The sequence below is a fragment of the Symphodus melops genome (genome assembly GCF_947650265.1).
Source record: "Symphodus melops genome assembly, chromosome: 17".
NCBI lineage: Eukaryota > Metazoa > Chordata > Actinopteri > Labriformes > Labridae > Symphodus > Symphodus melops.
The window spans coordinates 23,148,941-23,163,953 of NC_136707.1; the positions used below are offsets into that span (position 1 = coordinate 23,148,941).

Below are 15,013 nucleotides of genomic sequence, written 5' to 3' on the forward strand. Positions count from 1 at the left end.
GTCCAGCAGAGGAGGAACCGCCTCTGTTATAAAAATGACATGTAAGAACACTCTTGATTAGTCGGTGTGTACGAGCCAATCAGAGACAGAGTACAGAGGGTCTCTCTTCAGCATCCTAGAAAAGAAAATGGAGCATCCTACTGAATATTGCTGATCTGACTCAGAGGACAGTTAGAAGTGGGTGTACCATAAGGAGAGTATTTATTAAGTTGATAACTTTGTTAATATCGCACCTTTAAAAACTAAACAATAAAAAACAGTGAGGGATTAGAATTGCTGTATATACACGTTTTCATTTACTGTAAAAATCTCATATTGTCAATTTAAATAAGTGACAAAGGTGTGAATCAACAGAATAAAATAATTTGGTTCGAAACAAACTCAATGTAGTAATATCAGAATTCATTTTGGATATTTTATTTTGAAAGTATTTCCCAAAATTGTCGCATTAGTGCCAACTTAACTGTGTTGTTGCAGTAAATTCCTGCGACCACTAGAGGGCAGCAAAGAGCCGTAAATTTACACTGAGGGCTGATCCGGAGTCAAAACATGTTTAGTTAACTTTTATTTAATAATGTGTTTTTTGTTTATTTATGTATATTTTTTTATGATGTTTTTGTTTAGTAACTCATTTATGAAGATAATAAAAAAGCTTGCTATTATAATCTTTGTGTAGTGCGCAGTTTTATTCCACTAGGGGGCTGACACCGTTACGTCACAACTTCAATTATACCGCAGAAGAAGAAAAACAGCGGAAGCAGATGCGCTGGTTTCGTTTCCGACTGACCTATTTTATTTAGCTTCTCCTGTTAGCATCAGTTAAACATCTTAATGTCCGACGATGGGATCCGTCGTGTGTACATCATCGAGCTGCGTGTTTAATGACTAGTGTCTCAAATATCCAGCGTAGAAGAAGAAGAAGAAGAGGAAGTGATTCTAATAGGAGGAGGATTTGTAGAGTGACGCGGAGCTAGCTGTTGTTAGCTGCTTTGATTTAGCTTTGTTAAATGTTTTTGTTTGGTTCTTTTTTATCGATCTTTGACTCTTTAATCATCTTTAGTTTGATCTCTCGGGTTCATATTTGATGTTCAGTGTGGTGAGTAAAATCTAACTTCATATTTCACTTCGATTAACCGAAACTAAGTTCAGTCAGTGCTGTTAGCTCGGTTAGTTATTGTATTGTTAAATGAACATATAAACCTTATTTAAAGCTTTGTTTTAGGTCCAACTTTGTCTTTAAAACACCATGAGAGTCCTCTCAGTCCGTTAAGTCTTTCCTGACTCTTATTTTGAAAGGATCAGACTTAAAACAGCAGATGATGCCTGGTGACTTCTTTACAAATATCCAAACTGAGAGTCATTTCTCTGAGTTACATTTATCATGATGTGTTGGATGTATTTTTCTAACGGTAAAAATAAACCTGTATCCTGTATCATCCTGAGGACAGACTGTAAGTGTGAGTTCTTAGTTTTCAAAATAAAATACATTCTCCTGATGAAACGACAGGTTCAGGTCAGTTCCCTGAGAAAGGAAGGTCTGAAATAAAACTAGAGCTGGGTGAAATAGACCTAAAGTGATATCTACATATTTTTTCACTGAGCGGTGATACTCGATATATCGATGTGTCATATTAACAGTCGGCTGCACAAGTTCAAAGTGTATCTAATGTAAAGTAAACTACATGCTTGTGAAATGAATTAATTTTAGTGTTTTGTTATTGAATTTTTTTTAGAGAGAGAGAGAGGAGCAGTGTGAAGGGCGAGAGACCAAGAATAAAACGTTAAGTCTTGTCACTTCGCTGTGAGACATCAGGAGCGTTCAGCTGTTCTTTTCTCTCTCAGACAGGAAGTGACTCCTCAGCTCCATGTCTGCTGAGGCTTCAGTTGGCAGTCATGCTGCTGACTCCGCCCTGCCCGATGTCTCCCAGCCGGCCTTCCACGACACGGACCCGCTCAGGACTCGAGGTCTGCTGGGGAGCAAGTACGTCAAATTAAACGTGGGCGGCTCGCTGCACTATACGACCGTTCAGACTTTGAGCAAGGAGGACAGTCTGCTGCGGAGCATCTGTACCGGGAGCACGGAGGTCACCATCGACTCAGAAGGTGAGGGTCTCACTCTGGTTCTTTTTGGTCTCTGTATCTCAAACACGAGGAGGCGAAGATGAAACCATGTTTGTAGTTTAGACGACCACATGACCTCTTGAATTCTTTTTAACGGTGTATTTGGACGTTGTCGTCCCAGGTTGGGTCGTTCTGGATCGGTCTGGCCGGCATTTTGGACTGGTTTTGAACTTCCTGCGAGACGGCTCGGTGCCACTGCCGGAAGACCACAGAGAACTGGACGAGGTTCTGAAGGAGGCCCAGTACTATCGGGTCCAGGGACTCGTGCAGCACTGCCTCACTGCCATGCAGGTAAACGGAGGAGACGTCTGACAGCAGCCTCTACGTCTGCATGTTCCCCTCCCTCGGTGTGGCTGGTTGTCTGTCTCTGCACGTCAGCTCTGTGATTGGCTGACAGACAGTCCAGAGTGTCGTCTGGAAAAAAGCCAAATAGATAATGGAGGCTGGATGAAAACACAGCTCTCACTTTACTCTTTATAATAGTCTTAAAGCTTTATTGTCATGAGATCATAACAGGAAGTAGCTGATTCATTTCCCTAACTCCCCCCCCCCCTTCAGAAACAGAAGGATGTCTTTGAGACCGTCTGTCGTATCCCCATGATCACCTCGGCCAAAGAAGAACAGAAGATGATCGCCACCTGCAGAAAGGTAAAAGAATCATTCAAGGAAATGTTTTCAGTCAGAGCGCTCTGTGCCCCCCATGGAGCGGATCGTCCTGGGGGGGCCTGTTGTCTGCAGATGGGAGGTGTCATGAGATCTAATATTGATCCTGAGGGAGACAGGAAGTGGGTTTAGAGAGTGCAGGACGGGTCTGGTGGATCAGGATCCTGGGGAGTACATGAGCTCTCCGTCAGGAGGTCGATGAGGTCTGAAGGATCAGAGTGTCTCTGTGCAGATGATCAGTCAGAAACATCAAAATGTCAGAAGTGATTTTATGTTTTCATCTAAACACATTTGTAAAAAAAAAAAATCCACTTTGATTAAAAGTCCTTCGGTAAAAAGTGACAGAGCAGTGTCAGACTGTTGTCATGGAGACGGGCGGACACGCTTCATGTTAAAGCTGCTGAATGATTCCTGTTTGTTGTCTTCACAGCCGGTGGTGAAACTACAGAACAACCGAGGAAACAACAAATACTCGTACACCAGGTGAGACGCCGCTTTAACAACAAACAAACAAATAAATAACTGAAGACAGTAAACTTTATTTAACCTCCTGAAGACGCAGGAGAAACAACTTGACCGATCCCACATGCACTCGAACGTCTCGACGGCTCCTCAGATTATTTCCATCGTGTGTGCGTGCAGCTGAACAGAATCTCACCCGTGTTCTCTCTGTGAGCAGTAACTCTGACGACAACCTGCTGAAGAACATCGAACTCTTCGACAAGCTGGTGCTGCGCTTTAACGGCCGCGTCCTGTTCGTCAAGGACGTGCTGGGCGATGAGATCTGCTGCTGGTCGTTCTACGGCGAAGGACGCAAGATCGCCGAAGTGTGCTGCACCTCCATCGTCTACGCCACCGAGAAGAAGCAGACCAAAGTAAGGACGGCGGCGTGCAGACGCTTACACGTGTGCTTCTCTGACTGATAACCTTTGACCTTACTGTTAGGTTATTGCCTCTCTGTGATACGACAAATATCGAGACCTGCTTCGATACCATGGCAACAAAAATCAAAGTCATACACACCAAATGTGTATGACTTGTTTCCATTATTTAAAGAAGGAGGCAAACTGTCAGTGATGAAATGTGGTTGAGGTATTCCTGCAGTTTGGACGGTGAGCAGAAGTTAGGAAGGGTTCATTTCTCTCCCTTACACCGGTGTTATGAAAAAAAAGTGGAAGTTTCATACTTTTGGATTTTTTCGGTTCTAAAAAGTCATAAAGTTTTTGGAATTATTGACAACAGCATCTCTGTGCTGGTCGACCCGGATCAACGCGTGGCCTCACTTTCACTAACAGAGACCGCCAGTTGTTGCAGCGAGGTCTCAAAGACGGAGAGAGACGTTTTTAACATTTCAAACTTTAAAACAAACTCCTCGTCTTTTTTTCTCAGGTTGAATTTCCTGAAGCTCGCATCTTTGAAGAAACCCTCAACATCCTCATCTATGAGAACAACCGAGGGTCCGGTCCAGGCGGTCTACACCTCCTGGACTCGAGAAGCTCCGGGGCGTCCCTGGGAGCCGGCCAATCGGAGGAGGAGGGCGCCGTGGGAGGCGACAGGCGAGTGAGGCGAATCCACGTGAGGAGGCACATAATGCACGACGAGCGAGGGCACGGCCAGCAGACCGTATACAAAGACTAATAATGTGAAGAAGGCGGGACGTGGAGGAGCGAGATCCGACGTCCTGCATCAACAGCTCTGTACGCGTTTCTGTTCGTCGTCTCCGGGCGCCGCTGCACCAGCGTGAGAGCACGCCGCGACTGAAGAGAGAGGCTGAGAGAAGCTTGTGTTTACAGGAAGTGTAGATAGTTAAATTAGGACACGTGTACGATCACCTGGGAGGGGAAACTGTCCGGTGTCACTCTGCAGAGGTTAACGAGCGTCCTGCAGGTCGCCCCCCCCCCCTCCCAGGAGCAGGCAGCCCCACTTCTAATGTAGGTGTTAGTGATATGCACTGGCGACCTCCTGCGTGTTTGACCTTTGGGTCGGCCCGAGGACGGTCGAGGTTAGTTAGGATCCGTGAACACTGGAATCAAAGTGAGGCGGCGTGTGTTGATGAGCAGCTTAATTTTCTTTATTTAAATTATTACTGCTGTTGCTTCAAGATGTGTGTTTTTTTTTATTGTTAATTAATTTATGAACCTAATTTATTGTCGGTATTTAATGTATTGTTTGCGTGAGTTTTGAATCCTCGATGCGATGCACTCGTCACATTTGGACCGTGGTGAACGTTCACGTTCTGGTTTCATGTTTCAAGAGGAAGCCGTGATCATTTCTTTGATATTGCATTTTTATTCTGAGCCATTTTTCTTCTCGTTGCGTCCGACGCCTAAACCCCCGACGTCCCCTCGCCGTGATTGGCCTGTAAAGCCATGACGGGATGACGGCGTTAGTTTTACCCTCAGGGAGAGGACGAGTGTGTTCTGATATTCACCGGTGTCTTGTGTAAATCTAATCACTCACTGAGGTCAGTGTGTGTCTCTCACCGTTCGTAAAGTCACCTTTATTATGCACTAACTGAACATCCGTCCTGTCACGGGAATATTCTGAATAAATCACTTGTGCAATCCAACGTGGACTTCTGCTCTCGTTTGTCTGAAAAGTTTAATAAAGAAATGAAACGATGACACGGCAGAATGCTTGTCGAGTTCTTTTCTCGTCTTCTGACTCCTCAGAGAGCTTTCACACTGACACGTTCACACACTGATGGTCGAGGCCGCTGAGTGAAGAGTCCCATCAGGATGAACTCGTCCGTTCACACGCTGCAGACGAAGCAGCGGGAGCAACTTGAAGTGAAGTGTCTTGCTCGAGGACACGTGGCTGCAGGAGCTGGTGATCGAACCCCCGACCTTCTGGTTGAGAGACGACCGACTCCCACTGATTCACTGCTGCAGTCTTCATGATATTTCTCATAAAAATAAAAAATTAAGCGGCTATACCAGATAAACTTGGTATAATTATTATATATAGCAAATAAATGAAAATGTAAATCAAGAACGTTGAACATTTATCTTTCATTTCATGAAAGTGATAAAAAAAAATGGTCGTACGTCTGCTCAGGGCTTCCGTAGATTAATTAAAAACACGGATTAAAATCACGACGTGTTTGTGACGTCACAACTGATTATATTAATCAACTCTTAGAAATCATTACTGATTGATTTCACTTGCAGAAAAAAAAAAAAACAAATTGCTAAAACATTGTTAATGTGAAAGATTTCCCTGTTTGAGTTTGAATGGGCGTGACGCTGATGTGACGTCACTTCCTGGCTCGTCCTCCGCCCCGCCCCCCTCAGAAAAAAAAGGCTCCAAACGTTCAAAATGACGGTGACGGTGAAGCAGAAAGAAAGCATCCGCGCGTTTGTGTGTGCTCAGCTCCGGACAGAGACGGACCTCAGGTAAAGACGGGTTGTTGTTTGTTTGTTTGTTTGTTTGTCTCTCAGAGTGTTCACGTGGACTGTATGAGTGAAGAGTTGATGGAAACTGTTGCTGACTTTGACCTTTCCGGAGGTGTAAAATACAAACCAGACGACAGCACGTGCGCTCACCTGTGTCTAAACACCTGTTTAACACTGCAAACACACACTGCACTTAAATGATATATATTAAATAATATAATTCACCTTTAGAAAACCGAACACACACGAGACGCAGATTCGAAAGGGAGCCAGTTTCACCATAACACCTCTGCACAGCATTTCCCCTTTAGAAAGCACTGCTAGCTTTACTCTCAGGTGGGTGTCCGTGTGTAGGTTTATATTATTAACATTTTAACCCTTCATGCCAAAGGAGCAACATGTATCTCTGACACCTAGTGTTTAAAATGGGTACTGCAGCTCAAAATCAAAACATTGAGCTGTCTGTGAGTGAAGTGCTGTATTTGTCTTTGCTCTAAAATCCATTTAATGTAAGAAATAATGATGAATGTGTGTGAAATATATATGTTAAATGTTTCTTATAAGATTGCATGTTTAAATAATTCATTTAATAATTCAGTTCTTTGTATTTCTCCTTCCAGCACACTGACCTTAAGGATTCTAAAGAAGCGATATCTGGCACACACGTCATGTGACTCGTTCACGTCAGACGCCAAATCGTTCATGAAGCAGGTGGTCGGAGAGGAGCTGATGAAAATGCAGGTGACTGAATCCTTCCTTTACACCTCATGAACATTTCTCTGGTTTGTTTTGGGGTTTTTTGGGCTGATTTTTAGTCGTAGTTTCTGTCACGGTCATCTCTATTTGTTTTTGGTTTTTTTTCTTGCAAGGACGATCATGAAAAAGAGTCGGAGACCAAGAAGAGGAAAAGAGAAGAGGGAAACGAGAGCGATGAGGAGATGAATGGAACAAAACAGGAAGCTGAGTCCGTGAAGAAGAAATCCCGTCGTCGGTTGAGCTCGTCAGATGGTTAATAAATATTTTTTTCAACGTTTGGCGTCCAGTCTGTCGGACTCTAGCAACCATGTTGTGTGTGTGTCATGATGTAAGGAACACGCCATCAGAGGGACCTTTTGTCTTTTGCACATTTCTCATGTTGGTTTGTTTGTTTCTGTCTTGGTAGAAGAACTTTTTCTCAGCTGTCCATCTGATGTGGTTTTATCTCGTCTCCATGGTTACGTTGTTACGAGTGTGTTCCTCGGCCTCTGCAGGTGCTGTAAACCTGATCAGTCTGTTTCCTGTTTTTGTCTCCTGTTGGCGATGACAGAGTCGGAGGAGGAAGAGAAGGCTGAAAGTGAAGAGGAGGAACGTGTCGACTCGGGTTCTGAGGATGAAGAGCAAGAGGTGAAGAAACCAGAAGAACAGACGAGGAGTGGAGAGAGGAAACCTGCGACGGACCGCGAAGCCTCTTCAGACCAGGAAGTGAACGAGTCGGCGCAAGAAGAAGGCGAGAGCGAGGACGGTGACGAGAAACCATCGAACACTGCAGAGGAAGATGAGACAGAAAGCAGAGAGAAAAGTGATGAAGAGGATGAATCTGACGGCGAGTCGGAGAAGAGGAACGAGTCCTCTGACGGCGAGTCGGAGAAGAGGAACGAGTCCTCTGACGGCGAGTCGGAGAAGAGGAACGAGTCCTCTGACGGCGAGTCGGAGAAGAGGAACGAGTCCTCTGACGGCGAGTCGGAGAAGAGGAACGAGTCCTCTGACGGCGAGTCGGAGAAGAGGAACGAGTCCTCTGACGGCGAGTCGGAGAAGAGGAACGAGTCCTCTGACGACGGCGAGAAAGGTGACCGTGCAAACTTCCTCTTCTCATTCTGTCGATCTTTCTCCTGTTGACGGTCAGAGTTGTGAGACGATCGTTTGTTTGCAGAAGAAAAAACCTCGGAGGAAAAGAAAGATGAAGATCCAGACTCTGGTTCGTCGTCGCCGCCCTCTTCTGGCGAGGAAGATGGCGGAGGAGATGTTGAGAAGAAAAAGAAGAGCGCCACACCTGCGAGGGTGAGCCAACGAGCGATTGTTTTAGTTCTTGTCAGTCGTCCTACCTGTGGCTCACCTGTCTGTTTTCCCTGCAGGATGCTGACAAAGCGCTTTCCAGGCTCAAGCGCTACATCGCTCTGTGTGGCGTTCGGAGGAATTACAAGAAGCTCCTGGAGGGCTGCAGCTCTGCTCGCGCACGGGAGGCCGCTCTCAAGAAGCAGCTGGAAGAGCTCGGCGTCCACGGTCAGTGACAAGATTTTTTTTTTTTTACTACCCTTCTGTTGAGGTGCTGAGCCGACCTTAAAGGGCGGAGCTAGAAGCACTGCAGTCCGTTGATTGGCTGAAAGAATCGCCACTTCCCGTGTGAAAGCTTTAAAAAAAAAAAAAAGTTTTATATTTAACATTCTGGGCTTTATAGAAAAAGTGAAAGGGTAAAGGTCGTATTTGGCACATTTGAACGTCTCCTCCGACTTTTAACACTTTTTTGAAACATTAGCTGAAAAGTTAGAAATGTGATTGGTTGGATTTGTTTCTTACAGCCCGGGATGTAACGATGTGGAGAAGTGAAACGTTGGTTTGTTTTGGTTTCTCCCGCAGGTCAGCCGTCCATTAAGAAGTGCAAAAGAGCTCGGCTGAAGAGAGAGCGAGCGCAGGAGCTGGCTGAGCTCGACACCAACAACATCATCGCCACAAAAGGTAACGAATTTCATTTCTTCTTCTCCAGGTCAGACGGCGTTCAGTCGTCCTCAGGGGCCGATGAAGATCTGAAGTCTGACAAATACACAAGAATTAGAAAAGCTTAAGATTGCTCTGGACTCTAACGTGGAGTCTGTCTCTGCTGATCTTGTGTTTATGAAAGTGACATTATTCCTCCGTCAGGTCGGCCGACACGCAGCGCAGCTTTATCGGGGCACAAACAGCGCGGCTCTCCCGTGCGTGCTCTGAACTCGAGCTCTGACAGCGAGCAGGAGGACGGCGTCCGCAGAGGGAGCCGACGAGCGACGGACTGGGACAACCTGAAGGGGATCATCAGCGACGATGGAGACAGCTGCTGACACGGAGCGCTTGACTTTGATACTGAATATGAGTAAATGTGTCCTCCTCTCATTTTTAAAGACAAGTGTTGGTGATAAATTGTTTGTTTCTGTCTTTGTTGTATTTCTAATAAAAGTATTGATTGAACAACGTCGGCGTGCTTGACCTTCCTTAACGTGTTTACATGCCTGTGTGTCTGCAGACTGCGTTGTTGTTGGGTAAATTGGAGGTGATGAATACATTGAAGTGTTTACTTTTGAACATGTCTGTTTGAATACCTGATCGTCTCTCTCTGCTGTTCGTCCTCGAGTCAACGCCACAATTTATTCAACATGTTGTGAATTGTTCTCCGGGGTGGTCGTAAAAAGCTGAGGGACCCTGAGGGCCAAAACAAAGTCTCCTCTGGATTTCAGGCTCGACTCTGGAACGACCACGAGGATCCCATCTGAGGCTTTCAAAGTAAAAGCATGTACTCATTCACTCTGTTTTGAAAAGTGCTGTTGAAATAAAGTATTATAATTTACTATTATGAAATAAGTCCATTATCACAGGCATTTAATCAACATATCTGAATCTTGCAGTTATCCAATTAAATGTATAACTTTAAATTCGACTTGTTTACTTATTAAAATTGCTGAACTATTTTCTTGCTGCCACTTAAATGTTGACGGTTTGCATCCCTGCACCTCCAGGTAATGTACGGTACAGGTGTGTCTGTGAGCAGAGACGGATGACAGAAGGGTATGTGTTAAGTTTATATCACTATTATTATTATTTTATTATTATGATGTGAAGGTAAGTCTTGTTTCCTTATTGTTCTGCACAGTTTCGGGGGATGCGTTTCTCTGCATGACACCGGAACCTTTCTCAGTAAACCCCACTGTGTGTGTACGGAACATTTGGCGGACGGACAGGTCCGACGTGCTTTTGTGTCCGCATGCACAGTTTGTTTTTCTACAGGTCAAAAAGTCTCTTTACTTTCCGGCATGATTTCACATGTGTTAAACGTGTTTGTGTGACTGTTCTCTCTCACATTAAGAAGTGTGCACGTGTCGTTTTAAGATTTAAGACTTCCGGTGCGAATAAAGGTGTTTGCATGATGTGACCCTCAACCTGTGTCGTGTGTTATGTCATATTTACAGTCTCTAGTTATGTTATTACATATAAGGTTATTTTCCAGTTTGATCGGGGTTGTTTAGTTTGAACCACTTTGAACGTGTTGTGGTTGTTAAACTCCAGGGATCAGCTGATGATCTGTCAGCTGATGATCTGCTATCATAGAGGACAGATGGGACAGGTGTTGTAAAAACAGCTGTCTGATCGTTGTTCTGCATTTAGACTGCTTCAACACTTTCACCTTTCATGCACGTTGCTGGTTGGTGAAGCTGCAGAAAATCCCTCTTTGATTCTCCAGAGAGAAACAAAAAACAAGACTTTATTTTTAAAGTCATCTGTTATGAAATCTCCTTTAACTCAGTGCTGGAAGATATGGACCAAAAATCCCATTTCGCTGAATGGAGATTTTTCTGGAAACAAACAGAAACAGCTCAAAGTCAAATCCACACGGTGTGAATGTAAAGTGTCAAACAGACACTTTGATGAACAGATATTTATACACCTGTGTGTGTGTGTGTGTGTGTGTGTGTGTGCGTGCGTGTGCGTGCATGTCTGACTGTGTGTGTATGTGGAGCTGCAGTGTCGACGAACACACAATGTGAACTCAGACTGGAGCATCAGAGTTACACTTTCTCTGAATTAATTATGTCTTTATACTTATGAACGTATAAAGATGCGACGAGGGCGGAGCTTAGAGTAGTTCGGGGGGGGGGGGGGGGGGGGTTCTGAAAGGGGACTAAAAGGAACAAGAGCGTGAGAGGAGAAACAGACTTTACTGTAACCTGTCCCCTGTGAGGTCTGCTGGATCTCTATAATAATGAGTATTACGTTGACCCTGCTCTGTGTTTCATGCAGAAATGGACGATGGCACACCTGATGAGATCTTTGATGATCTCAACACAGAGCACCTCGGAGTGTGGGGCGTCGCTCAGATCGCTGCCGGCACTGGGCTCGCAGTTTATACCATGTGGGTGGGAATCCTCCAGCCCGGCTTCAGAAAAGTCCCCTGGAGGCTTCAGGTAGCGTGGTCCCCATACCGGAGCCTCACATTTACACACAGTATGATATTAATGACACCAGGGTGAACAGACGGCATAGAATAGGCAGCCAATAGGAGGCAGCCAATGACTTTACTGTGTGTCTTATTGTGAGTCGTGTTAGTCAGACTCAGACAGAACTTTGCAGGATTTCTCCATAAGGAGGGCTGTCCACGTCGCGTGCCTGTGCTCGTGCATGAAGCACACCTGTGTGCCACCTGTATTTAAGCACAGAGCTGAGCGGTCATCCTGCTTAGGTAAGGTACAGGTTGAGACACTGAGACACTGCCAGTGTTTTGTGCTGTTAGAAAAGTGTGCAAGAGTCTGCCTGCACGTTTCATGTATTCACTCCTCTCCTGTCAACCTGTCTCAGATTTACCTTCCAACACTTTCCAAAATACTACAGGCTGAGATTGTGTACATTTAAAACACATGGTAAAGAAAAGGATTGAAAATGTTGTCACCTCCACTCACAGCTGATTGACAGGAGATCAGATGCACTTAGCTTTTCTTTAAACCAGTTTTGGTCTACATTAGATACACTTTTGAGCTGCTCTTCCTTTACCTTTGTTTTTTTTTTTTTAAGTTATTCACAAACTAAATAATTTCCATCTTGAAGCTCATTAAATTTCCATCCAAGGTGCCGTACATTCCTGCCAGCAAAGCTCAGGTAGAAAATGTGATGACCTTGCTGAGAGGTCGGAAGGGAGGCCTGGCAGATTTGGGATCTGGTGACGGCCGCATTGTGAGTATCACGCTGTTTCTCCTTGTTGATGTTCTGGAGAGAAGTTGGTTTTAAATCTTGTTGTTTTAATCCTTTAGGTCTTAAAGGCGTATCAGCAGGGATTCACACCTGCTGTTGGGTACGAGCTCAACCCCTGGCTGCTTCGCCTCGCTCGCTTCCATGCATGGAGAGCAGAGTGTCATTACAACGTTTCTTACCGAAGAGAGGATCTTTGGAAGGTGCGAGATTTAACCCTGAACACATTTATTATGTGTGAGCTCATCCCAACATACACCTCTGTTCATTCCAGTATCTTTGTTCTCTCACATCAGGGTTTTTAGAGACCACTGGAGACCCCCAAGTTATGCCGGCTGCCTTTAAATGATTTCACATTGATTTCATAATTATTACAAATAAGGTTGTGAAAGGTTTTGACAGTCTGTTTACCAGCTGCCTTGTTTCTCACCACAGGTCGACTTGACAGAATGCAAGAACGTCACGGTGTTTCTGGCTCCGAGCGTTGTGAGTAAAATAATGACTGCATGTCTAAAAAACCACATAGAGCGTCTAAAAAGAAGAGAGGGTGAGTAAAGCAAAGTGAGAGGAGGTGAGGTCCGCCATCTTTAGGCAACAGAGATCCTCTCGTCCATCTTCCTCTAACATGTGTCTCTAGTCTGTCTACAAACCCTCCAATGATGAGAAAAGTCCATCCTCTCCGTCTTCTGCCTGCTCAAACAGGCCGTTTGGAGATGTTCCCTTCATGACATCACAAAGGGCAGTAGCCCCTCCCCCAGGTGGGTGACACTCCCACAGCTAGGTGTTTGTTCTGCCCTCTGAGTCTGCCTTCTCACCGTAAACAATAGGACATGGAGCCAGAAAGCAGCGAGTACACCCGAGCCCTTCCAGAGAGGGGGCGTGGCCAGACACAGCTCATTTACATATTTAAAGCTACAGACACAGAAACAGCCTGTTCTGAGCAGGGCTGAAATAGAGGGGTTTATAGACATGATCAAATACAGGATCAGAGTGGATTTACAACAACACACTTCACACACATGATGAAGAGGAGCGAGGACACTGATTTCACCTGAAGAAGAGGAGGAGATCATGTGACCTTTAAAAAAAATATATATATATATATATATATATATATACAGTACTTATTAATGATTGTGCTCTTTTCTTTATAGCTTTCATTATTGCAGGATAAGTTGCTGGCTGAGCTTCCCCGTGATGCCTTAGTGGTAGCTGGTCGATTTCCTTTCCCTGACTGGACGCCGTGCAGGGTCGAAGGTCAAGGTGTGGACAGAGCCTGGGCGTACAGCATGCAGGACAAAGACAAGCTCACAGCCACAGAAAGAGACGACGAACGTGCCAAGGAGGAAGAATCCACTTGAAGCTGCGAGGACGTAAAACCACGATTAACTACTGCCTCTTACTTTTTTTCAATATTTAGAAAATATTTTCAAGATATAAATATCCTTCGTTGGAACACTGATGACTTATATATATATAAATTAATTTCTAATCGTTTTATCTACAACTGGAAGTTATAGTTCAGTGTTGCGTTGATCAGCAAACAGATTTCTCAGTGCCACTGTTTTTAAAGGATTAGTTATTACTGTTGACTGAAACGTTTGAACCATCGCTGAACGAGAATCTCCTGATTGAGGATTTCTTTAAGCACAGAAGCAAAGCCAAACAACTCAGTCACTGCACTGGTTTCATTTTAGGGAATCACCTACCTCACTTTCAAGCTGTTAAAGTTGAGTTATTCCTCATGTCCGTTAGACTGCCATGTGCCAATTATGACTGATTTTATTATTGTTTTGTAATTCTTCACAGGCCAACATGTTGTCACACTGCTCCAGAGTGAATTTAAGAAGTAGTAAGAAATGTAAATGTTGAAGCTCGTGGATCATTGCCAAAGGCTGCCAGTCAGCGGTTCCTTCGGGATGCTGCTGCTGCCGAGCCTTTAGGTGTGTCAGTAACTCTTTTCATCTCGCCATCCGTCCGACATCAGTCACAAGAGCCAAACCTGACCATGCACACTATTTAACATGTTTTAATTTATTTTGCAGTGTTTGAGCCTTTAATCTTTTATTCATATTTATTATGGGTGGGTGTTTTTTTGTGCATATGGAGCTCATTCTATTTTATTGTATTCTATGCATGATGTGATGAGATTTTATGGTTGATTCTTTTTGTTTTTTTGCTCGCTAATTGTAAGTTGCACAGAGCTTTGTGTGTTTCTTCTGCACTTTAACCCAAGGCAATGACATTTCTACCTGCGGGACAATGAAGTCTATCTAATCTGATCTCCACAAAACATCTTTGAACTGTATGATTTGTGGAAACACCCGGTGATGTATGGAGAGGTAATAAAATATAAGTGTAGATTTAATATGATTGTCTAATTTTGTCTTGAAGGTCCCGAGAATACAAATACCTGAGGCGTCAAACACGATTGTTTGTAAGAGTGCAAATAAATAAAGTGATTAAAAAGTAATCAGCTTTCTTGTGTGCAGTGAGTCTTCTCATTTGTTTCCAATCAGCTTTATTAGTCAGGTGAGCCCCACACAACTAGACTGAGCTATTCATAAAACTATAACATAAAATGTTAAACAATAATAAACTATCAAATGTATAACTTACAAGCCAAAATGAGACAATAGTGCAGCGGTGAAATGTGCAAAAAGACAACGATCAATATATTTATACAATATACATTTATTAATGTAATATATTTTTCTCACCAATCCTCTTTGCGCAGATTGGAGCCATTTAAATTCAAATAATCAGAATTATTATTATTATTATTAACAATCAGAATTCATATAACTTTGTTGTTACTGGGTTGTATTCGTCAAAATAAATCCATTAAAAACAAAATTTGGAGAAAATAA

The 15,013-nt window shown here is 43.9% G+C and overlaps 2 protein-coding genes across 4 annotated transcripts; both read left to right on the forward strand.

Annotated features, from left to right (window-relative positions):
• The first annotated feature begins 718 nt into the window (after positions 1-718).
• On the forward strand, positions 719-5,418 carry kctd13 (potassium channel tetramerization domain containing 13). 2 transcript variants are annotated; one of them, XM_079365835.1, is made up of 7 exons: positions 719-1,096; positions 1,847-2,103; positions 2,243-2,412; positions 2,680-2,769; positions 3,215-3,267; positions 3,464-3,659; positions 4,174-5,418. In XM_079365835.1, exons 2-7 carry the CDS (start codon positions 1,866-1,868, stop codon positions 4,420-4,422), a joined length of 996 nt encoding a protein of 331 aa, XP_079221961.1. In that variant the 5' UTR covers positions 719-1,096; positions 1,847-1,865; the 3' UTR covers positions 4,423-5,418. The 2 variants fall into 2 exon arrangements, with proteins under 2 accessions (XP_079221961.1, XP_079221960.1); XM_079365834.1 differs by having other exon boundaries at positions 720-1,096; positions 1,843-2,103.
• A 628-nt stretch (positions 5,419-6,046) lies between these two features.
• On the forward strand, positions 6,047-14,596 carry antkmt (adenine nucleotide translocase lysine methyltransferase). 2 transcript variants are annotated; one of them, XM_079365614.1, is made up of 13 exons: positions 6,047-6,179; positions 6,800-6,920; positions 7,049-7,187; positions 7,486-7,754; positions 7,953-8,004; positions 8,089-8,216; positions 8,291-8,438; positions 8,793-8,891; positions 11,250-11,365; positions 12,024-12,128; positions 12,206-12,346; positions 12,579-12,629; positions 13,298-14,596. In XM_079365614.1, exons 1-13 carry the CDS (start codon positions 6,103-6,105, stop codon positions 13,502-13,504), a joined length of 1,653 nt encoding a protein of 550 aa, XP_079221740.1. In that variant the 5' UTR covers positions 6,047-6,102; the 3' UTR covers positions 13,505-14,596. The 2 variants fall into 2 exon arrangements, with proteins under 2 accessions (XP_079221740.1, XP_079221739.1); XM_079365613.1 differs by lacking the exons at positions 11,250-11,365; positions 12,024-12,128; positions 12,206-12,346; positions 12,579-12,629; positions 13,298-14,596 and adding an exon at positions 9,075-9,380 and having other exon boundaries at positions 6,054-6,179.
• Positions 14,597-15,013: the final 417 nt, after the last annotated feature.